The 23,294-nt window shown below is 55.3% G+C and overlaps 1 protein-coding gene across 7 annotated transcripts in view; it reads right to left on the bottom strand.

Moving 5' to 3' along the window:
- Positions 1-9,350: 9,350 nt before the first annotated feature.
- The window catches only part of Eln (elastin), a 29,169-nt gene continuing 15,225 nt past the window's right edge, over positions 9,351-23,294 (bottom strand). For 3 of the 7 annotated variants that reach the window (XM_010619025.2, XM_010619029.2, XM_010619028.2), the window contains 17 exons: positions 22,144-22,233; positions 22,009-22,068; positions 21,308-21,445; positions 21,142-21,189; positions 20,262-20,306; positions 19,651-19,815; positions 19,429-19,470; positions 19,010-19,195; positions 17,959-18,027; positions 16,859-16,996; positions 16,719-16,778; positions 16,182-16,286; positions 15,779-15,817; positions 14,391-14,498; positions 14,247-14,306; positions 14,009-14,110; positions 12,743-13,276 (listed from right to left, as the gene is read on the bottom strand). In XM_010619025.2, coding sequence (XP_010617327.1) covers positions 12,855-13,276; positions 14,009-14,110; positions 14,247-14,306; positions 14,391-14,498; positions 15,779-15,817; positions 16,182-16,286; positions 16,719-16,778; positions 16,859-16,996; positions 17,959-18,027; positions 19,010-19,195; positions 19,429-19,470; positions 19,651-19,815; positions 20,262-20,306; positions 21,142-21,189; positions 21,308-21,445; positions 22,009-22,068; positions 22,144-22,233 — 1,877 coding nt within the window. In that variant the 3' untranslated portion in view covers positions 12,743-12,854. The other 4 variants (XM_010619030.3, XM_010619031.2, XM_010619027.2 and 1 more) reach the window with 4 other exon arrangements.

Raw genomic sequence — 23,294 nt, 5'->3', positions numbered from 1 at the left:
ATGTCCCCGCCCCTTGCAGCTTGGTTGGGGCTCCGGAGCCTGCCTGCGAGCCCCGCCCCGCCCCGCCCCCGGTCTCTCCGCCCCTCCCCTTCCCCTTTCATTCATTCTTAGTCCCTGGGCGTCCACTCCCTGCTGGGCGCGGCGAGGCTGGGTTGCGAGCTCTGATCTGATGTAGCCAGCCACCCAGGGAAGACGCCTGTTTTCCACTGGGGAGTCGGTCTGACCCAAAACAGTGGAGGGCCAAGGACCCAGTGCGGAGCTGGTGCATCGTGAGGACACTGGTGATGGTCGTGGGGAGTCCTCGCCCTCTCTAGGAAGCCTTCAGTGAGGACCGCTGGCCAGGGGATGGTGATGCCCACGTCTCAGGCCCTCCAGCCGCACCAGGCGCAGGACCTGGGTAGGAGGAGTCCTGCCTGCCCGCTGAGAGTGTGCTCCATGTGAGTCCTAGCCCGGCGCCCTGCCCTGCCCAAGAGCGGACGTTGGGGAATAGGATTTGGGCCGAGTCAGGTGACCAAAGGATTGGGCTGTCCAGGGCATCGCTGGAAGGGCAGAGCGCCTGCCTGGAAGAGGACAACACTGAGATTGCTGGATGCGGGCAGGGGACAACCTTGTCTCGCTAGGCATAGCTCTCACAGCGACACTGCCTAGGAAGCTCTGGGCAGAACTGAGTGATCGTGAGGCAGAGCTGGCTCAGTGTGCAGCTGTGGTGGGGCAGGTCCAAAGTAGGTGACACTTGACAGTTCCCCAGGAGGGAAGACATTTAGACTTCTTTTCTTTTTTTACATTGATCTACATCCCCAGTCTGCTCTTTGTTGCTTACTTGCTATCTGAAATGGGGATTGAACTCAGGGCCTTCATACTGAGCCTCTTTTTCTTATGTTTGGCTTTTGAGATAGAGTCTGGTGCTGGCCTTGCACTCACAGTATAGCCTATGCTGGCTTCGAACTCACAGCGATCCTCCTGCCTCAGCCTCTCAAGTGCTAGGATTATAGGTGTGCATCACAACACCTAGCTTTTTTGGTAGAGTCTGAGTGGATGCTGATGCCCTCACTGACTGCTGGTCAGATGGTTCCCAGGTGCTGGCAGTGAAGTGTCCCCAGGACATATGGAGTGTAGAGGTGAGACAGCAGCATTGGGCTCATTTGTTGTTTTCCTCCAAGGGTATCTATTAGGCCCTGACAGGAAACAGAAGCCCACTTGTGTGGGGGGTGCTGTTTATTTCACAGACATTCCTCCTTTGATGCCTGAGTTTTGTGTCCCTTAAATTGGTAGCTTAATGAGGAATTGTATGGAGTATAGGCATTACGATACTCAGAACAGAGAAACGGTCAAAGGAAACTCCAACTTGATGACTCTGCTTTTATTTGCATAGCTCTACCATACAGCGCTATAATGTACAACAGAACATAAAACTATAGTACTGTACTGTACACTGTACAGCAAGAACTACATACCATATACACAAGGCATACTGTACAAAAAAAGACACTGAGGCTCTATAAACAAGATGTACAGAACTGCTAGGTGTGGTAGTGCACACCTGTAAGCCCAGCACTTGGGAGGCTGAGGCAGGAGGACTGCCACAAGTTCGAGGCCAGCCTGGGCTGCATGGTGAGTTCAAGGCCAGCGGGAACTACAGAAAGACCCTGTCTCAAAAAAGAAAAACAGGGTCCAAGGATTTAGCTCAGTGGATGGGTTGTAAGTCCAAGAGGCAAGTCAGTTGTTAAGTCTGAACAGTGTACCTCAGTTGTGAGTCCGAAGGTTGTTAAATGAGGAATGTCTGTATTTATTTACTTTAGGGACAGGGTCATAGTGTGTAGCCCAGACTGGTCTTGAACATCGGGGCTCAAGTGATCCCCAGGGCTCAGCATCCTGAGTAGCAGTGATTAGACACACCCAACACCCTGCAGGGCCTTGTTTAGCAAAGAGGATGTTTACAAATGGGCCGGGCAGAGTTGAAGGAGACCAATGACTGCTAAAGTTGAACAAGGTGGCAGAGAGGCAGAGGATTAGGGCGTGGCAAAGATGCTGGGCAACTGGGGGCGACCTGTCAGTCATAGAGACCGTCAGGCACAGAGATTTGGGAGGCAGGCGCAGAATGTCTTCTGAGCCCTGCGTCTGACACCAATCCTGACACCAGTCGGAGTGCTGCGTACTGGGGACGAACTGGTGACCTTGCACTTGCGAAGCAGGCTCCAGAACCACTGAGCTAAATCCCTGGCCCTGTCAAGGAGGTTTTTGATGGAATGGCCTAGATCTGATGTTGTTAGAAGAGACAGTGGCCATTAAGCTCTTTGCCACTGTGAGTCTTTTCACCCATCCTCCCAGCTCTCTGTGGTGCATACTTCTTTTCCTACTTCAACCAGCCTGCTCTTGCTCTCTGTAGTACACTTCCTTTTCCTTCTTCCCAACCTATAAATATGTTATAAATGTGAAGCTTTTGTGTCCTTCGTTTGGGCTGTCCAATTCTTTGAACAGGGCAATGAGAACCTAGAAAAGACCATTAGCTACCACTCTGGCTGATAACAGCAGCAGACGCCAGCCCAATGCAGAGGCTCAGAGAGGATATAACGGGGCTGGAGCCCTGTGTGGTGGTGCGTGTCTGTAATATCAGCACTTGGGAAGCTGAGGCAGGAGGATTGCCTCAAGTTTTAGTCCAGCCTGAACTACATATCGAGATCCTGTCTCAAAAAACAAACAAACAAACAAACAAACAAAAACAGAGCTGGAAGATAAGGCTGATACTGCAGGACAAGCAAAAAGACAGAACAGGCACTTCCAGCCCCATAGAGAGGAGCTCCTGACAGCCTCAGCTCTGGGTGAAACCTCTGCTCTGGCATTTTCAGTCTCATTGCTCACGTGAAATAACGTCTTTTACTGAAGCCAAAAGGACCTTTGTAATGTTAATAAAATCATCCCAATATTGTTTATTTCATTTTTATTTATTTATTGGTTTTTTTGAGACTGGGTCTCACTGTGTAGTGAGATTGACCTGAAACTCACTATGTAGCCCAGGGTGGTCTCGAACTCACAGCGATCCTCCTGCCTCAGCCCCCCGAGTGCTGGGATTGCAGATGTGCACCACCTCGCCCGGCTACTTCATTTTTAGAGCATGGTTCTTAAACGCCGCTTTTGCATGTTATGTGGTAAATATTTTTTATAGCCAAATGTGTATATAATTTATAAGTGACTATGAATACACATATAATTTATAAATGTCTATGTGTGTATGTGTGTTTTGCTGTCACAAATGTGTTTTTTTCCCCCATACTGAAGACTGAACCCAGGGCCTTCACACTGAGCTACATCCCTGGCCCCTTTTCTATTTTTCATTTTAAGAAGCAATCTTGTTAAGTCACTGTGTGTCCCACTGACTGGGCTTAGACTTGCGATCTTCCTGCCTCAGCCTCCTGGAGTGCTAGGATTAGAGTCCCGCACTACCCTGCCCAATTGAAAATCTTGGGTGCAAATTAAGAGTTCTGGCTTTAGATAGTATTTGAGGTGGCCATCTGCTATCTGGGTGGCAAATATATGTTTGGTGTTTGGGCAAAGATAGTTCACTGATGATGTTGATGATCAAAGTTTCCTAGGGAAGGGGCCAATAGTCCCATAGCAAAAGTTCATTTACTCCAGGTGCATGGTTAGGATGGGCCCAAGCCTGCCTAACTGGTGCTGGTTAAGCACAGCTGGTGCCAAGGAGCAAGAGGCTGCCCGGGGACGTAGCCACGGGCTGAGCCCGGCTGTTGCTGAGTACGGGAGCCAAAGCCTGAGCTGCCCTGGCTGAGGACACAGAGAGCTGACATCACAGGGTCCCTGCTGTCAGACTGGCCTGCCGTCCCTGGCCCGGTCAGGATGACCTCATGGAAGGCTGGCCTGATGACCCTTCCCACTTCGGCTTGAACTGCATTCACAGGTCCTGAAAGCTCCCCAGGTCTCTGCTTGGCAGATGCTTAATCTGTGTCTCCGATCGACTCCTCCTGGGCGTCTCTCGTCTCAGGAAATGACACAGTCACCGTCCAGTAACTCAGGCCTGAGGGGTAGGAAGAAAAGAAAAGAAACAAAAAAAAGTAACTCAGGACTGGTGTGCAGGTGCCTGGATGCCTCTTTTCTCCTCTGTTCTGAGTCTGATCCTATTATCATTATTTTTTTCTAGTACTAAGGATCGAACTCAGGACCACTGCTCCACATCCCTGGCCTGATCCTTCTATTACAGACAGCCGAGTTAGGGGAAAATATTGTAGGCAGACAGATAGGGCGGGGTCCTTGAGAGTCAGGACAAAGATAGAACACATCACAGCTGCGCCTGGAGACGCATCTGTTGGAGACCAGGCCTCAGGATAAAGACAAGATGACCAGACCTGCACACTTCCTGAAAGGACAAACACTGGGCCTAATGAAATCCGGTTAGATGTCAGCCACCGCAGGGGGTGACCAGGACCTCAGGGCCCACCATTGCCTAGGAGGAGTCTTTGTCCTTTCCATCCGCGCTTGTTACACGACTTGTTTCTCGACTGGAACACCATGACCTAAGTGGCTGTACTTGTAGCCTTATTGGTTGACCATAACTGTGGCCTACGTCGTGCCCACGTGGGTTTTACTTCGTAGAACTCTCCTGTAGAATGGGGTCCCTGGCTACCCATTTGGAACCCTCCCTGCCTCTCAGGAGCTATCCTCTCAATAAATATCTTCCTACCCTTAACCTCTGTTGTTCTTAGAATTCATTCTGAGATTTTTAGAGGACATGAGCTCAATGTATCAGACAGCTCACAGGTTGGGAGACGTAATATTTCATATTTCATCTCTGGTATTGTTTCTGCAGATCCTACTGGGTCTGTGCACAAAACACCCCCAGAGCCCTCTCCTCTTCTACTCCTGGGTCTGCTGTATGTTCGGGGCAACTGGCCCAAAGTCCTGCCCTTACTCTGTCACTCCAGAGCCTCTGAGCCTGCAGGTTCATGTGGGACACTTTCTGGTCTCTAAACCCAAAGTCCTCCTGGGACCCAGTGTCTGGCTACTTCTTCACCCTTATTTCTTTTTTCCTTGGTCACTTTTATTAAAACCACCCCGTGCCTCTCAGCTGCTCCAACTTCTCAAGCATGAGGACCATCCCATGTAACTTACTCTGTTACTCAGTGTTGGAGCTAATCATTCACTGCATTAGTTTCCTGAGCTGAAGGCCCTGAGACCAGACTCGGTTTCACCGGCCAAGACTAAAGTGCCAGGAGATCTGCACTCCCTCTGGGGGTTCTAGTGGAGAATCTGTCTGTTGTTGCCCTCATTTTTCTCTTGTAGTGCTGGGTTCCTGCTAGGCAAGTGTTCAGCCACTGAGCTGCACTCCCAGCCCACTTCTTCTTTTCAATTGAGTAAGAAAACAAAACAGGGTGGGGGATTTGGCTCAGTGGTTCTGCCACCTCCCTTGAAAGTGCAAGGGCCGGAGTTCGATTCCCAGTACAAAAAAAAAAAAAAAAAAGCCCTAGACCAAAATGAAGCAAAAAAGAAAACACACAGCATAAGATTTACTATGGTAAGTGTCTGTCTCAGTAGTGTTAAATTTATTTCCATCGTTGTGAAACAGACCTCCAGAACCTCTTCATCTTGCAAGCCTGCAGTTCTACCCATCAAACAACTCCTCAGCCCCCAGGTCCCCTGTAACTATCATTCTACTTCTGGGTTCCATGTATCCCACCACTTTTTTTGGATGGTGGTGGGGTGTTGAAACAGGGTCTGGCTAGGTAGTTCAGGCTGGCCTTGAACTCACTATGTAACAGGCTGGTTTCGAACAGGTGGTGACCCTCCTGCCTCAGTCTCCAGAGTACTAGGATCACAGGCATGTGCCATCATGCCTGGGAAGAATCATTTCTTAATTTCTCTTTCAAGTTGTTATTTGTGAATGTATGTAAATACAACTGAATTTGTGTGTGTGTGTGTGTGTGTGTGTGTGTGTGTGTGTGTGTGTGTGTTTTACTGGGGATTGAACCCAGGATCTTCACTGAGCTGGCTGCATCCCATGCCCTTTTTGTTTTATATTTTGAGGCAGGGCCTTGCTAAGTCACCAGTTGCCCAGGCTAGGCTCATATTTGTAATCCTTCTGCCTCAGCCTCCCAGAGTAATTCTGCTGTGGCTTATAATATTATAAAAGTAAGTTTCCTATCTTAGACATTAGAAGAAAAGCTTTACATTTTTCACCATTAAGTACAGTGTTCACTGTGGGCTTTGGTCACGTCGAACCTTTGTGTCCTCCGGGATACAGCCCACTTGGTTGTAGTATGGGGCTTCCTGAAAAGTTCACAGGATTTTGGTGAGGATTTTCAAGTCCATGTTCATTAGGGATATCAGTCTGTAGTTCTTCTTTTGTGCTTTTGGTTTGGGTGTTAGGATAATGCCAGCCTCTTAGCATTGACACTGGAAGTGTTCTGCCTCTGTATATTTTTTGGCTTCTCAGTCTGTAGTTCTTCTTTTGTGCTTTTGGTTTGGGTGTTAGGATAATGCCAGCCTCTTAGCATGACACTGGAAGTGTTCTGCCTCTGTATATTTTTTGGCTTTGGGAGGGTTGGTGTTCATTCTTTAAAGGGTTGGCAGAATTCTCCAGGGAAGCCATCTGGTCCTGGACTTTTCTCTTTCTCCCTCTTTCTTTCTTTCTCCCCAACATTTTTTTATCGGTACATTTTATTTTTTTGGTTTTGGAGACAGGGTCTCACTATATAGTTGAGATTGACCTGGAGCTCACTATGTAGCCCAGGCTGGTCTCGAACTCACAGCGATCCTTCTGCCTCAGCCTCCCGAGTGCTGGGATTACAGGCGTGCTCCACCATGCCTGGCATTATCGGTACATTTTAGATATACATAATGATCAGGTTCACCATAGGGAATTTGTACCTGTGCATGATGTATCTTACTTCTTCTGTTTTTCCCATTCCCCTCCCCCTGGCCTTTTCTTTGTTGCAATTTTTACTACAGATTCAGCTCCTTACTCATTATTGATCTGTTCAGCTCATCTGTTGCTTCATGAGTCAGCCTGGCAGGTTGTGTGTTTGGAAGAATTTACTTATTTTATCTAGATCTTTCAATTTGTTGGCACACAGTTCTGGCTTTTTAGGATAGTCATGATAGCATTTGGGGCTCATCCTGATGGTCTCTATTTTACATCTGTGAAAACCATTTTTCCAAATATGGTAACTCTTATGAGCTGGCTGATGGATCCCCAAAATTCATACACAAAAACCCTTATCCGAGGAGCTCAGAATGTGATTCTATTTGCAGATAGGGTCTGCAAAGCAGTAATTAAGTGAAAATGAAGTCACTCGGGTCGGCTCTAAGATGTCTGGAGTCCTTCGGAGAAGAGGGGATTAGAACACAGACATGTTCAGAGAGAGACCATGGGAAGACACAGAAGCAGGCAGCCAGTAGAAGTCAGGCGCGATGGTGCATCCCTGTCATCCAGCACTGGAGGCTGAGGCAGGAGGATCACAAGTTTGAGCCCAGGCTGGGCAACTTAGTGAGACCCTGTCTCAAAATCTAAAATACGAAAAGGGCTCTGGATGTAGCTCAGTGCAAAAGCCTTGAGTTCAATCCCCAGTATCAAAAACAAACAGAAGGGCTGGGGATTTAGCTCAGCGGTTCGGTGGCCTGCCTCGCAAGAGCAAGGACATGAGTTCGATCCCCAGTACCAAAAAACAAAACAAAAAAACCAAAACCCAAATAAACAAAAACCAAAACAAAGCTGTGAGCTCTGAGAAACCAAGGCAGGAAGACTATAGGGCTGAGGGCAGGTGCTGCCAGTTGTCCAAGTCCAGACAGCTGAAGAGGAGCCAACAAGGGATTTTTTTTTTTTTGATAAAAAAATGAATCACTGGGCTTGGTGGTGCAGGTCTATAATCTAAGCTACACGGGAGGCTAAGAAGGAGTATTACAAGTTCAAGGCCAGTCTGGGCAACTTAGTGAGATCGTGTCTTAAAATCTGAAAATTAAGGAAAAAAAAAAAAAAAGGGCTGAGAAGCTTGGCATAATGGCGCACACCCATAATCTGTAATCAGCACTCTGGGAGGCTGAGGCAGGAGAATTGCAAGCTCCCCCTCACCCTGAGAAATTTAGCAATTTAGACCTTGTTTCAAAATAAAAATTGAAAAAGGCCTGGGGGTGTAGCTCAGAGCAAAGGCTCTGGGTTCCACCCTCAATACCCCACCGCCTTGTAGGTCAGTCTTAGTGCTGGGGTACAGATGGGGGTGGAGGGGAAAGAAAAGAAGAAAGAAAAGTGAGGCAGGAATGAATGGCTGGCTGGATCTCTTTTGCCACTCTCTGGGCAAGCTGGGGGGCCCTCCCTGGGCTGTTCCTGCAGCCCTGTGTGGGTCGCCCTGAGCAGCGGCCTTCCTCCTCCTGACCCATTCTTCAGGGCTCCCCAGCTCTGTTCCCTCCCTCTGGGTTCCCTGACTGTCCTTCTGCTTGGAAGGCCTCACCCTCCTCCTGCCTATTGCCTCTGCCTGGTAAATTACCTTGGCTCTTTTCCTTTTTCCTTTTTTTGAGAAAGGTTCTCTCTGGCTAAGTTGCTAAGGTTGAGTTTGAACTTGTAATTCTCCTGCCTCAGCCTCCCCGCATGCTGGGATTAAAGGCGTGCACCTGAACACCTAGCTGCCTTTTGTTCCTTTTCACGCCTCTGGGGCACTCTCCCTGAACACACTGCTTTCTCTTTCTGTCCCCACTTCTTGTGGCACTGCAATATCCTTGCACACAGACCCTCGGAGACAGTGTCACCCACACTCAGGAGAGAGCTCTGGGGCCTGCGTCCTTCCCAGAGCTGTGCACAGGGCAGCGGAGTCTCCAGGGGGATAGATATGGCATAAGGGGTTAGGGGTCCTGGGAGGGGGCGCGCAGGGTCTGGGGAGAACATTGTCGAATCTGGAAGCGGGAATGTGGTTGGGGGAGTGGCTCCAGGCAGACTAGTCGTCTGCGGGGCTGGGCGGAGCCCTGGGGCTCCTGGGGGAGCGGGGAGGAGCGAGGGGAAAGCGCAGTCTCTTGCTGCCCCCTGCAGGACCTCATTTCTTAGGCTCAGTGGCGCCTCCCTCGCAAAGCCCTGAGTGAGGAGCGGATGTGGGGACCCTCTGCACTGCCTGGTGCTCAGATCAGAGGCCCCTCTGTCTCCACGTGGCTGCTCACCAAGGCCAAGGGTGTGGTCTCAACGCCAAGGATGGTTGCCCTGGATGCCCGCAGTGGGTGCGTGGGGTCAGCAGCCTCCCTTGCACACGGTGGGTGGTCGAGATCCCCCCAATGCAGCCCCGCTCCCCACTAGGCCAGATGGAAAAACACAAAGGAGCCCGAAACAGTTTCCTTTGAAAGGTTTTCATTTATTAGTCTTTTCTGAAGCAGTTAATTCTCTTCCTTATTTTTTTAAAAAATGTGTTCCATCCAGAGTTATACCAGAGTGATTAAAATGAAATTTCTACTGAGTTACAGCTCCCCAGATCAGCACAAAAATAAAACCCAAAGAGAACATCAACAATCAAACATAATCCCCAAATATCCAGGACAAAAAATAAAATATTTATTGATCTATCACAGCGAGACACAAAGAGATGGGGGGGTGAGACATGCTCTGTAGTTACGGTGGCTCAAGGGAGAGTCGGGGGTACAGTACTGCGTGTGGAGAGGTCCGGGGTGGGGAGCAGAGCCCTGTCCGCCAAGCCCGCAGGCCCCTCACACCCTGGGCCAGCGTCAGGGTGTATGGAAAGACGGAGGCCGGTCGCAGGCTGCCGCGACAGGTGTGCCCAGCCAGCGAGTGGCACTGGGCAGTGGACTGGGGCAAGGCTGGGAGGCTGGACAGACGGGCAGGTGGCTCCGTGAGAGCAAGGGGACCATTCCCAGTGTTGTATGTGTGGGGTCTTCTGACTCTAAGGTGCCCCGGATGTGGGGAGCAGCCACAGGCAGAGGGGAGGGGAACATGTGACCGAATCCAGCTTTAGGTTTCCGGGGCTTGGGTACCAACTGGACCGCAGCCAGGGTTGGCTCCTGATGGGCAGGGGGAGGTGGCACTGCCCAGGAAATGTAGGCACCATCATCAGAGGAGCCCCGGGGAGGGGGTTCCCAGGGCTGTCCTGCCCTCCTCCTCCCCCAGGAAGACGAGAGCACCAGCGTGTAGCACCAATTTCCCCAGAGATGGAGACTGTGGGGGGAGCTCCTGGGTGGGAAGGGGCTGGGGAGGGCCCGAGGCCACCCACTCATGGCCTCTGAAGGGGGGCCTCGCAGTTGGGGCCCGTGGCCACCCCGCTCTTGTTTTCTTGTCCTGTGTGTGGGCGTTGGAGGCCATCGGCCTGCGTCCCCTCCCAGGTGGGGATGGGTGGGGTGGGGTTTCCGAGGGTCTACATTCTCCGCCAAGCAGTAGCACCAACGTTGATGAGGTCGAGAGTCAGGGGTCCCCCCGGAAGCTCACTTCCTCTTCCGGCCACAGGATTTCCCCAGGCAGGCCCCACCTGGGTAGGAGTGGGGGACAGCAGTCAGTTGGGGTCCTCTGGGGTGCATCTCCAATCCCCTCTTGCTCTGAGCACTTCCAAGAGGCCCAGGGATGCTGAGAGGAGTCAGGCCCTGGCCCAAGGCACACACTGACCACTGCCCTAACTCCCAGGGTGATAAGAGTGTCCCAGATACCCCTGATGAGATGGGGACTCAGAGAGGAAAGGGGCCAGGTTGAGGGCCAGGTTGGGGTCTACATGTGTGGGAAGCCTTTTAGGAAAGGCTCAGAGCAGCTCTTTTGGATAGACCCAACTTTTCTTTCCTTTTTTAGTTTTTGAGATAGTCTCGCTATATAGTTCAGGCTGGCCTTGACCTCATTATGTAGACCAGGCTGGCTTCAAACTAGAGGTGATCCTCCTGCCTCAGCCTCCTGAGTGCTAGGATTACAGGCATGCACCACCATGCCTGGCTTAGACCCTTTAAAAGCCAAGGCATCAGATCAGTGAGCTGAGGCCCAGAGAGAGGCGGAGGGTCTTATCCACATCAGGAGAGGCTTAGTGGGTTCCTGGACCCTGCTGGGGAGGGTCTGCCCAGACCCTAGTGCAGCATTTGGCTCGAGGCACTCAAGGCTCATTCCTGCCACCTGGTGGCAGGGAACGGTGGGTGAACAAGGAGTGTTTGGTAAACAATGTGCATGCCCTGGGGTGGGATGGAGACCTGCAACCCTTTGGGGTTGTCCTTGGGCTTCCTGCCCCTGGCCTCAGCTGCCTCACTCCTGGAGTGGGAAGCAGGTGGGGGCGGAAGGGCGTCCACCCTGAGTGACCACAGGACAGAGTAGAGGCGGGGTTTGGCAACAGCTAAGGAGCTTGGGGCACCCTTGCTGGACCCATCCGTGCTGAAGGGGTGGCTGGTGCCCAGCCCTGTCTGCCCACTTCCTACCAGGCCTGGGCCGAATGGGCAGCCCCTCCCCGCCTCTGCCTTTGCTTGCCCAGTACTCACCTTGGTATCCGAGGGCTCCCAGGGCCCCTCCATAGGGCTTGGGGGGCTTCCCTGTGGAGGTGAGAGGGCATGATGGGGCGGACGCACCCCTGTGCCCTGTCCTGTCTCAGCAGGCTCCCAAGGCTGTCCAGCCCCACCTCTCCCATCCAGCCCCCTGCCGCTCCTCTTACAGGGGCCAAGCCATGGAAAGGCCTTCCTGTCAGGCTGTACCTGCTTGCTGTCCAGGCTCAGCTCCCAGCTGACTCCTGCCCCTCCCAGTCCCTCCCAGTCCCTCCCAGTCCGTTCCTTCCTTCCTTCCTTCCTTCCTTCCTTCCTTCCTTCCTTCCTTCCTTCCTTCCTCCCTCCCTCCCTCCCTCCCTCCCTTTATCCTTCCCTGGGGAATGGAACCCAAGGCCTTCACTGTGAGGCACAACCCCAGCCTTTAAAGCATTTTTATTTTGCAGCAAGACCTCACTAAATTGTCCAGGCTGGGCTGGAACATGGGATCCTTCTGCCTCAGCCTCTCAAAATGCAGGCTACAGGCATTTGCCCCATTCCCAGCGAGTTACCTTCTCTTCAGGCGGGGACTTGGCAATCTCTCCAGTTAGACCCTAGCTCCCCGTCTTGCTCCCAAAGCCTACTCCTGTGCTGGGCTGGAACACTGGGAATTGGGGTCCTTGGCTCCTGTCCCCACATCCCAGGGGTGAGACCTTTCAGCTTCTGGGACTCCCCCAGGGGCTCCCTCAAGCCCCCAAACTAGAGAACCAGCGGGGGGGGGCACACTGGCCACTCCCTGGGCAGGACTCTCCCTCCCCCAGATGCCTTTTTATTGCTGACTCACCTCCGACTCCCAGGCCCCCAGCACCACCACCTGCAAGGCAAGGGGAGGGGCCGTGAGTGTGGCCAGAGCCCTCTGAGGACCCTCTGAGGACAATACAGAGAGGGCCCTGGCTGAGGCTGGATGTGTGTGGTGTGAGAGGGGCCGGACTCGTGGTGTGGGCTCTGCTCTGGAAGAGAGCACCCGCACTCTCTGAGCCTCAGTTCACATCGTGTGGGACATGGTGGGGAAGCTCTTTGTCACCCGGGGACCTCAAGACATATGACAAGTGTTTGAGCAAAGTTGATGTCCCCCGAGCCTGAAGAACGACGGGAGGCTCTGGTCAGCTTGGGGCCTGGCCTCACATGACCTAAGGTTTTGGGGACTACTGAGGGTGGGGTGAAGCTGGGGAGGAGGAAGAACCCAGCCGGAGCTCAGGACAGGGGTGCCATCTACCTGGGTAAATGGGGGACAATCCGAAGCCAGGTCTGGCTGCCAAGCCTGCGGGATCAGATTTGGGGTTGGGGTTGGTGGGAGAGGCAGGCCCTGCTCTGTCTGTCACCCAAGCCTCTCTGGGTGACATCACCTCCATCCCAGTCCCCCGGAACCAGGCTTCTCACTAAACCTGCCCCACCAGCATCCTGTTCCCCCGCCTCAGCTCTGCGCCCACTGGCACTGCCTTTGCCCGGGGTGCCCTGTCCTCCCCAGCCTTCAGGAGCCCCTCTGCCAGCCCCTGGAGGGACTGAGGATTATGTTGCAGAGCCGACCCCACCTCCTGGGAGTGGCCTGGGAATGGACCCCGCCCAGCAGCACCTGGGGAGAGGGCACACGGGAACCAGTCAGGACGGGGCACAGTGGCAGGGGCCCTGACACCTCCACCCCAGCGCTGGGTCAGGGCAGCCTGGAGAAGATGTCCTGGGCGACCACAGGCAGGACCCAGTGGGGCGGGGGATGGATGGGGACACGAGGCCTGGGCGGGAACAGATGTGGGGGGGCACTCACCGTATTTGGCTGCTTTAGCAGCTGCAGCTGGGGACACACCTGGAGAAGTGAGGTGCAGGAGGGCTCAGGACCCACCCGGACTCCCTGCCTTCCCCCAACCCGATGGCCTTTCTTAAGCCCTAATGTGTGTCCAACCTCTTGGAACATGTAGGAAGGGGTGTGAGGGCCAAGTCAGGGGACCCAGTGACCACCAGAGGGAGACCGGCACTTCAGCACCGAGCCGCCATGATGGAGGCTTTAGGACTGCGATTTCTCTCCAGGCTTTGATTGCCTTGCTTGGAAAATGAGTGAATTCCCACTGCGAGGGGCTGGTGGGTTGAGAGAGAGGGAAGAGAGAGTGCAGGGATGGGCCTCTGTAAGGGGACAACTGGCTCTACTTGCTCCCCTGGGTAAACAGCACAGCAGGACCAGGGACCCGGAGGAGAGGTGCAGCCCACAAAGCCTGGGACAGATGACTCAGGCAGCTGGGGCAGGCAGGGTGCTGGGACAGCCTGAGCCAAGGGAGGCGAGCAGCCCACAGAAAGGGTCTCTGGAGGAACTGTCTATCCGCGCCGGCCAAGAGGCCCTGAACTGCACCCTGAACAGAAGGTCTCCCAGGTACCCAGGTGTGGCCAGCCCCCGGCCCTGTCCTAGGCAATGCCAGGTCCTTCCTCGTCCCTCCTGGAAGGGCTGAGCTGGTATCCAGGGTGGGAAGAATGGCTCTATCTCTTTTGTCTCTGCTTCTCTTTCACACACCACCCACAGTACTCTTCCATCCCAGAGCAGCCTCACCTCCCAGTCCTCCGACTCCGAGCCCCCCGGCGCCCAGTCCTCCGACTCCGAGCCCCCCAACTCCCAGTCCTCCGGCTCCAAGCCCCCCGGCACCCACAAGGCCTGTGGAGAGAGTTGGGCGTTAAACCCACTGGCTGAAGACCATGCTGAGTTTGTCTGCAGAGGGACAGAGCATCCTTAGAGGGACACAGGGCCCAGGGGGCAGGACTGAGCCCTCCTAGTCCCAGTCGGTGCTCACCATACTGGGCAGCTTTGGCAGCAGCTTTAGCAGCAGCGGCTGAGGCAGCAGGCCCGGCGCCTGGGGACACAGAGGGAGCTCAGGGAGGACTGTTGGTGAGCCTGTCTCCCTCCCTGCCCAGCCCAGCCTGGGGTTGAAGCTCACCTGCCACACCACCAGGGATCCCTGCCCCTCCCAGGGCCCCAGGTACACCAAGAGCCCCGGGTCCTCCAAAAGCTCCAAGTCCTCCAAGAGCTCCAGCCCCTGCTGCTCCTGTGGACAGAAGAGGGAGGATTGGTCCCCTAATTTAGGGGGATGGGACACAAGGCAAGCAGACAGGAGGCAGAGGCTGTGTGACCCGGTAGGAGGGCCACTGGACAGGAAGTCCTTTCCAGAACATCCAGGGCGGAGTCCTGGCTGTGCCCCTTAGGGCCAAATCAATGCCCCAGGCCTTGACCTCTTCCTCTCTAACAGGGCACGGTCACCTCCTTGTTCCTGGGCCAGTGGGCTGGGTAACAGCAGTGGCTGGAAGCTGCTGAATTCAGACCACACATCTCTAATTCTGATAGCCCTGGGTTTGAATTCAGTTTGGGTCTTGATTTCTCTACAAGTTGTAGCTGTGGTCTCCCTGAGCCCATAGTCCCCAACTCCCTGCTTGCCTTAGAGGTGTCTGTGAACAGAAATACACACAGCCCGAGAACTCTGTGGGCTCCGAATCTTGGCCCAGTGTAGAACTGCCATGAGCGGTAGCAGGTGACTGACAGCTGTCACTCACTAGGACACTCAGCTCCAGGTACTTCCAAGGGAAAGGGAGTGCCCTACCCCAGATTGTGCAGACAGAAGCAAGGAGGCAGAGCAGAGGTTAAAGCATGGGCTCCAGGTCCTGGGCCAGGAAATGGCTTGGGAGCCATCAGAATCCTTAGTTGCTCTGCTCAGTGACACTGCCTGGTTTCCCTGGCAATGTCTGCTGGCTCAGGCAGGTGGGGCAGCTAGCAGGGGATGGGAGAGGAGCTGTGGTAAGTGGCGCTGCTGGTGTGGGGCTGAGGATGCTGGGATTTTCCAAGGTGGAAACTGGCCCCGAGCAGCAGCTGAGCAGCCCACTGGGGCCAGCTGCTGGCAGGTGCCTGGCTGAGGCCCCCTGCTGGCTCCCCGGAGGAATTTGGGGTCAGATGCAGGGCACAGCCAGGCCGGGTTGCCCAGGGCCTAGTGGCTGGTGGGGTGGGCAGGTTTGCCCTGTCCTCGAGGCTGGCTGGGTCAGTCTGAGAGGGAGGCAGGGAGGGTAGGGGTGCCCAGATGGGAAAGTCTGATCCTACTCCACTCTGGGGAGGGGGCAGAGGCTGCCTGTCAAGTCCCAGCAACAGTGGCACCTGCGGCTGTGACAGTGTCAGAACCCCAGTGGGGTTTGGAAATGTGACAGGTGCTTTTGGTTGTCACAGGGGCTGGAGGCACTTGGCATTTGGCAAGGGACAGGGCTGTAGCAGTCCCGGAAACTGCTTTTCTGTAGGAGGGAGAGGCACAGGGAAACAGGAAGTGGGGGGGGGGTTTGCGCTCACCGTATTTGGCTGCTTTAGCCGCGGCCAGGGATCCAGGTGCTGGGAGAAGGGAAGGAGAGGGGGTCAATGGCTTAGCTCTGAGGCTGGGCTTCTGTTGCCTCCTCCAAGGAGCCCACTCTGACTTTCTCGGCCTGCACCACCTCCTCAGAGCTCAGTCAGGGGTGCACGCTGCAGATCCGGGGCTCCTGGACCTGCATGTGCCATTGCCAATCTGATCTGGGAGTGTGGGAGGGCCAGACTGCACTTCCTCCTTCTATGGATCCCTTCCTGTCCTCTCCAGGCCTGGCATGGCCTGCCTGAGGCTGGGAACTTAATGGAGAATGTGCTATGCTGCTGGGTGGTGGTGGGTCCTGGGGAGGATCTCCTCCCGCTGAGCTGCCCCAGCTCCTAGGAGGCTCCTTACCGGCCCCAACTCCGAATCCGGGGACACCAACACCAACTCCAGCTCCAGGGACAGCGGCACCAGCCCCGAAGCCAGGGACACCGGCTCCCAGCCCAGCAGCGGCCCCTACAGAGAGGTGGGCAATGGGGTGGTGGCAGGGCAGGGAGCACCCTCGGGGAGGTGGTTACCCTGGGGACTGCATCAGGCCCTGACCTGGGCAGCGGCCTTCCCCCTGGCTCTGCCCCGGACTCCAGCCGACCCTGTGCTCCTCAGGAACGTGTATCCTAGGGCTCCCAGCGCCCCAGCCCCGCCCCTCCACTTCCCAGCCTTACATCCTACTCTTCACTCTGGGCAAACTCATCTACTTCTTCCAACAATCAGAGGGAGTCAGTCCCTAGTCATGTGTGGCCGTGGGACCCAGGACTGGAGCCCAGTCCTCCTCCCACCAAGTCTGTGTCTCTAGCCTCCTGCCTGCTGCATGGGGCCTAAGGACCCCTGGGCCTGGTCTGAGGGCACAGGTGGCCCTGGGGAAGAGGAGTGAGGTGAGGAGACACTCACGGTACTGGGCTTTGGCAGCTGCTTTAGCAGCAGACTTGGCTGCAGCTGGAGTCCCTGCTCCTGGGGGAGAGAGGGGGTTCAGGGATGGAGGTCATGGAGGCTTCAGGGTCCCCCCAAATCCACTCACGTAGGCCCCTCACCTGTAATACCACCAGGTCCAATCCCAGTGCCAACACCAGGGCCAATACCACCAGGCACAAGGCCACCAGGACCAACGCCGACACCACCAGGACCGATGCCGACCCCGCCTGGAACCCCGCGGACCCCGGGGACTAACCCTGCAAAAGTGAGCACAGCAAATCCTTAGCCAGGGCCTGAGTGCTGAGCACTGAGTCAGGAGCTGTGGGTTGTCATCCTGGCCCCAGCATGGCCTTGCTGTGTAACCCTGGGCCAATGTCTTTCCCCTGATGGGCCCCTCCTCCCCAAGATGAGGTGAGTGCAAGTTCAGGAGCCTTTAGGCTTTTCAGGGACAAGTCCCTTGGGGACTTGAGTGGGATGGAGACAAAGATACATAGTACAGGGAGCTCTGAGCCAGGCGAGATGGCATATGTCTATAATCCCAGACTGTGGGAGGCTGAGGTTTGAGCCCAGCCTGGGCAACTTAGCCACTTAGTGAGATTCTAAATTAAAAAAAAAAAAAAAATTTTTTTTTTTTTTTTTTTTTTTAAGGGCTGGGGATATAGCTCAGTGTAAAGGCTCTGCCTGGGTTCAGTTCTCAGTACTGTAAAACAAAACCCAAAAGAAACCAAAAAAAGGGAGCTCTGCTGGGCAGGCAAACCTGAGCTCAAACCTGAGTTCCACCACCATGAGATCTGGGATAATAGGGCAAGTTACTGAAGCTGGGGGAACCTCCGCTTGCACATCTGGAAAATGGGAACAGTGATTCTGACTTCCTACGATTGCTGTGTAAGTGAACCTGAAGTTGAAATGTTCTCTGGCATAGCCAACCCTAGAAATTCTGGTGTCAGTCTTGCTTTCCGCTGTCTCCCAAGGCCAGGCTCACAGACCCCTACCGGGCCTAGGGTCTGACCCACAGCTGGGTCCCACAAGTTGGGCTGTGGCCAGTCACCATATTCAGGGAAGTGTGCATGCCTGGGGCTGCCAAGGTGCAGGAGACGGGTTCTGGGAGCTCCCCAGGAACCTGATCAAGCTGCTTCTCTAACCAGAAGGCGACAGACCTCTGAAAAGAGGGGGACCAGAGAGCAAGGGACAGGGTCGGGACAGACACAGGGGCGCTTACCATACTGGCTGGCTTTGGCGGCTGCTTTGGCAGCTGCAGCGGCGGCTGCAGCTGCTGGGGTCCCTGCTCCTGGAGGAAGAGAGGAAATAGGGCATCAACCCCAGCACCCCTCCTCAAGATCACGCATCCCTCCCAGCCGTCCCTGCAGAAGCCCCTTTGGGTACACGTCGCCTCCTGCTGGAGACAGCGGGCAGTGAGCAAAGCCTGGCCTGGGAGGGCACCTGGGCTCCCGGCCTGGCTCTGAGCCTCCTGGTGGCACCTGGCCAAGCCCCTGCCCCACCAGGGTTTCCATGTGACCCCAAGTAGCAGCTCTAAGCTCGTGGGAGATGGATTCTGGGTGACAGCAGTGATTGGTAGGGTGTCACAATTGTTCCCCAAAGTATGGCAGAACTTTCTGCTTAGGGTGCCGGGAATTCTAAAACATCCTGATAGTGCCTGTGTCAAATTATAGCAGGAAATGAGTGCTTTCTGTTCCTTTCCCTTTCTTTTTCCCTTCCCTTACCCTTTCCTTTCCTATCTCTTCCTCTCTTCCTTTCTTCCTCTCTTTCGCTCTTCCTTTCTTTCCTGACTGGGGATGGAACCCAGGGCCTCACACATGCCAGGAATGTGCTTTACCATTATGCCTCTCCCCAGCCCTGGCTTGTTTCTTAAGGAAACTGAGAAGAGGAATTTTCTCCTGGAAAAAATAAAGAAACCTGCTGATGGGAAAAACAACCAAGGAAGGGCGTCACAGTCACTTCTTAATCTCTTCCCTTTGGCCTCTGACTGGTGGAGAAAGAGCCCAAAGGTGTCAGGTCCTCGACTGCTAAGGAACTAGAGACCCCAGGGAGACAGGACACCACCCAAGCCCGGGCAGCACAGGCTCTGCCATGGGGCAGGAGGGCATCCCTGAGCCCCCTTATCCAGGGACAGGACTTGCCAGGAATCAGTGACCAGGGATTGCCCTAGGGGAAATTTCGATGTGTCCTCCTGTTTCTGGATCTGGTTGACTCCCACCTGTTCCAGGGTCCCTTCGGGACCAGCCTATCTCTGCATCAGGACCCCAGCTCACCTGGCACTCCTCCAGTGCCCGGCACAGCTGGTACTGCGCCTGGTACCACCCCTGGTACTGCGCCTGGTACCGCTCCTGGGACCACTCCTGGTACTGCACCTGGCACCACTCCTGGTACTGCACCTGGCACCACTCCTGGTACTGCACCTGGCACCAGTCCTCCCAGGGCTCCGGCTCCTGCTGCACCTGGAGGAGAGAGGAACGGCATCCAGCGCCCACCCGCTGGGGCCTGGGAGTTGGGAAGACAACACGGCTGCCTGGCGCCTGAGCTTGCCATGGGGTGAGGGGCCAGCTTGGCCAGGCTGTCCCAGCCCTCGAGGCCCAAGTGGGAGAGGGCTGTGCCTCTCATGTGCCCTGATCTTGAAGAGTGGCACTGTGGGGCAGCGGGGCTTGAGGACAGGCAGGGCAGGACCACTTACCATACTTGGCAGCTTTGGCGGCAGCGGCGGCCTGGGCTGCTGCTAAGAGGGAACAAGAGGGTGTGAGGCCCTCTGATCCTCCCCTGCTTGCGGCAGGGTGGGACCACAGCTCCCGTCCCTCCTCCCTTCCTGAGCCCTTGGAAGCCCACCCCAGCTGCCCTAAGAAGAGGAAAAGTCCCACGCCTGCACTGCACCGGTTTCCCAGATGGGACTCAGGCTTACCGGAAAGGCCAGCTCCGGGGACACCTCCGACTCCGACCCCGACTCCGGGTATGACCCCAGCTCCAGGTCCGACCCCAACTCCGGGTCCAATGCCGAAGCCAGGAAAGCCCCTGGCTCCGACCCCGTAGGTGGGGATGCCCCCAACTCCTACTCCAGCCTGGGCCCCTGCAGGGGTGAGAATGGAGGGAGGGGCCTCGATGAGAGAGGCCAGAAGGGCTCTGGGGGATGCTGGCAACTGGGAAAGAGGATGCATGTCCCCCCAGGGCTGGTCGATGGGCACAAGCAGTGGGCACCCGGGCCCCTGGCCAGCTTCCTCCTCAAGGCACCTCTGTTCCCTGGGTGCTCAGGAACGGTTGGGAAACTGAGCGTGGGCTTCTCCCCAGCTGAGCTTGGGTGCCTCTGAAAGCAGCCGGCCAGAGCAAGGAGGGCCAGGGACACTGTCCCCACTGGAGAGCCATCCCTGGACTGTTCCACCACTCAACCCCATGGCTTCACAGTGGACATCCCCGGTGGAGACAACACCCCAGACCCCACTTTGTGACCCTGGGTAAGTTGCTTCCCTTCTCTAGTAAGCAGTGAGAGGCCAGATCAGGCTGGGGCAAAGCACTCACCATATTTAGCTGCTTTGGCTGCTGCTTTAGCAGCTGCAGCTGGCCCTAGAGAGATCAAGGAACAAAAATCCTCAGGAGAGAATGGAGGAGACATACCCAGGACACCCCTCTGTCCGTGCATCTGTCTGTTATGTCACCTTGCTGTCTATCAGGCCAACATGGACGAGCTCTCCCACACATCCACCCACTCTCCCAACTCCACGTCTGTCCACTTGTTTATCTCAGCCCAACTACCCAACTCTGTCCACCATCTACTCACCCGCCCACCCACCTACTGTGTTAGCCATTTAGACGACCACCCAGTTTGCATTTGCCTGCCTCCCTCCTGCCCACCTTTCCATCCATCCATCCATCCATCTTCCTAACCACTAATGTAGCCCCTTGCCTGCATGCCCACCTGTTTCTCTCCTACCCATTTATTTTCCATCTCTCTGTCCCTCTCTATCTACCCATGGACCACCCACTCTGGTCTCTGTCAATCCATCTACCCATCTCCTCCCCCACCCGTCATCTTGCCTGCTCATCCACATGGCCACTTACCTGGCCACCGGGTGCCTACCTGCCCACCCATTTGCCACCATTTAGTACTGAGCAGCTGCTCAGCCAAGGGGGCAGGGGTGTGGAGATGAAAAGACACAGCTCCTGCCCCCCAGACACTTGGAAGGTAAATCAGGGACAATGATTCTGGTGGCAGCTAATTGGTTGGTTGTTACAACCCATGGGTGGAAGATGAGGCAATGAATCATGGCCAAGGATGTGGGCAAACGAGCGGAGTTGGGGAGCATGCAAAAGTCTTGGTACTAGTTTCTATATTGTTCTGTCTCACACACACACACACACACACACACACACACACACACACACACACACACAAGCTCACCTGCTCCATCTGCAATGCCTGGGATCCCGACACCTGGGCCCCCAACACCTGGAATTTTTCTCTCTCACACACACACACACACACACACACACACACACACACACACACACAAGCTCACCTGCTCCATCTGCAATGCCTGGGATCCCGACACCTGGGCCCCCAACACCTGGAATCCCAACACCTGGAATCCCGACACCTGGGATCCCAACACCTGGAATCCCGACACCTGGGATCCCGACACCTGGGATCCCGACACCTGGGATCCTAACTCCTGGCCCACCAGGTACTAGGCCTCCAGCAGCTCCTGAGGAAGGAAAAGGGTTGTTCTCCTGCTGAGCCCTGTGGGAACCTCCTCAGGCCTCCCAGAAGGGGTCCAGGGGAGCTAGGGTGTGTGTGTGTGTGTGTGTGTGTGTGTGTGTGTGTGTGTGTGTGTGTGTGTGTGTGTGTGAGACAGGGTCATGACAGGTACATGGAGCCAATTCATCAAAGAGCTGGGGAGGGTCTAGGAGGGGCCCTAAAGAGTTCCTGGGGTTGGATAGAGTGTGATCTATTTCTAAAGCAAAATCAGAATCCCTGCCTATGGGTATCCAGGCAGGGGATTCAAGAGCAGCCCTGGGGCAAGGAATGGGGTGGGCAGAACAGGTACACCCAGGGTCCCCTCCGGAGTCATCCTGCAGAAGCAGGAGGTGGCATCTCAGGTAGAGAATGGGCAAAGGCAAGGAGGCGTGGACTGTGCCTGTGGAGGTGGGAGGGAGGTGGCTAGGTGGATGGAGGCAAAGACCCCCAGCCTCATGGACTGGGTCTTCAGGGTCCACACGGAGGCCCAAGAGGGCCCGAGCCCTGGGCCACCACGCTGGGGGCACTCACCGTACTTGGCAGCCTTTGCGGCAGCCTTTGCAGCGGCAGCTGCTGCAGGAGTCCCAGCCCCTGAAAAGACAGCCACAGGCATTGAGGCCCTTTCCCCCCAAAGACGTGCCCACCCCCTGCTGGATGTGATGCTACCTGCGATGCCCCCAATCCCGGGAATGGTGCCAGCTCCTCCAGGAATGCCACCCCCTCCGATGCCAGGGATGACTCCGGCTCCTCCAGCACCTGCAGGGACAGGGGCAGCACAATGTGGCTCCCCAGGGCCCCTCCTGAGGCCAGGCAGGAAGGCCACTGGGGAGCGGCTGTGGAGGCTGTGAAGCTGAACCAGCGCCCTGCAGAAGGGCCGCCCCAAGTGTCCATTTCCACGCGCTCACGAAGGGAGTCAGATGCTCTCGCTCAGACCCCACTCTAATCACCGCCACATACTGAAAACCACGAGTGGCCACTCCCCAGCTCCGAGGGCCCCGAAGGGATGTTCAAGGTTTCCTCTCCCTGTGTTCCGAAGATGCAGCCAAGTTTCTAAACCAAGCACTGGGCTCTGGCAGCCCTCAGGGCCTGCCTGCTCCCACATTCCAGCCTTTGCCACCAGCCCAGCCGGCCAAGGGGCCTGGGGCGAGGAGCTACGCAGGGCAGCCCGGGTCCCCTCATTCCTATGCCGTGGGCCAGTGGGACAGGTCCTCCATCCCAGGAAACAGGAAAGACTCCTGGGGGCTGGGGACCAGGAGAGGGCTTTAGTATCCAGTGCTCTGACCATGAGCTGGCTGGTTTCCCGGGGCTGGGCACAGATGCCCATTCTGCCCGCCATTTGGGCATGGGATGGCTATGCCACATCCGCAGAAATGCTGTCCAAGACACCACAGGCTTGAGGACCAAGTTACATTTCATAGCACACATTAAATTGATGTGTAACTATTAAAAATTTAAATGCTTGTATAGGAACCACCTAAAATTGTCTTCCTAACCACCACGGTCCCCATCCTTTCTGCTGGCACTCCTCCTTTCTGTTTTAGCCACATGACAAATGCCACCTATATTTTGTGGCTGCCAATACACATTACTTTCTCTAGGAAGAAGTCTCCCTAATTTTCCCCAGGTAGAAATAATGCCTCTCTCTTCTCGATTCCCATGACAATGTGTGCATTATCTTGCAAGGCTGTTAAGTGCTGCTATCTGCAATTTCTGGGACTGACTGGTGGCCACAGGGAGGGATCATGGATAGGGGAAGGAGGGATGGATGGATGCAGGAGGGAAGAATGGGGGAGGAAGGGATGGGGGATGGATGAATG

This window comes from Fukomys damarensis, unplaced genomic scaffold (genome assembly GCF_012274545.1).
Source record: "Fukomys damarensis isolate Sample0158 unplaced genomic scaffold, DMR_v1.0_HiC HiC_scaffold_17, whole genome shotgun sequence".
Classification (NCBI taxonomy): domain Eukaryota; kingdom Metazoa; phylum Chordata; class Mammalia; order Rodentia; family Bathyergidae; genus Fukomys; species Fukomys damarensis.
This window is presented reverse-complemented; position numbering and strand designations above follow the sequence as displayed.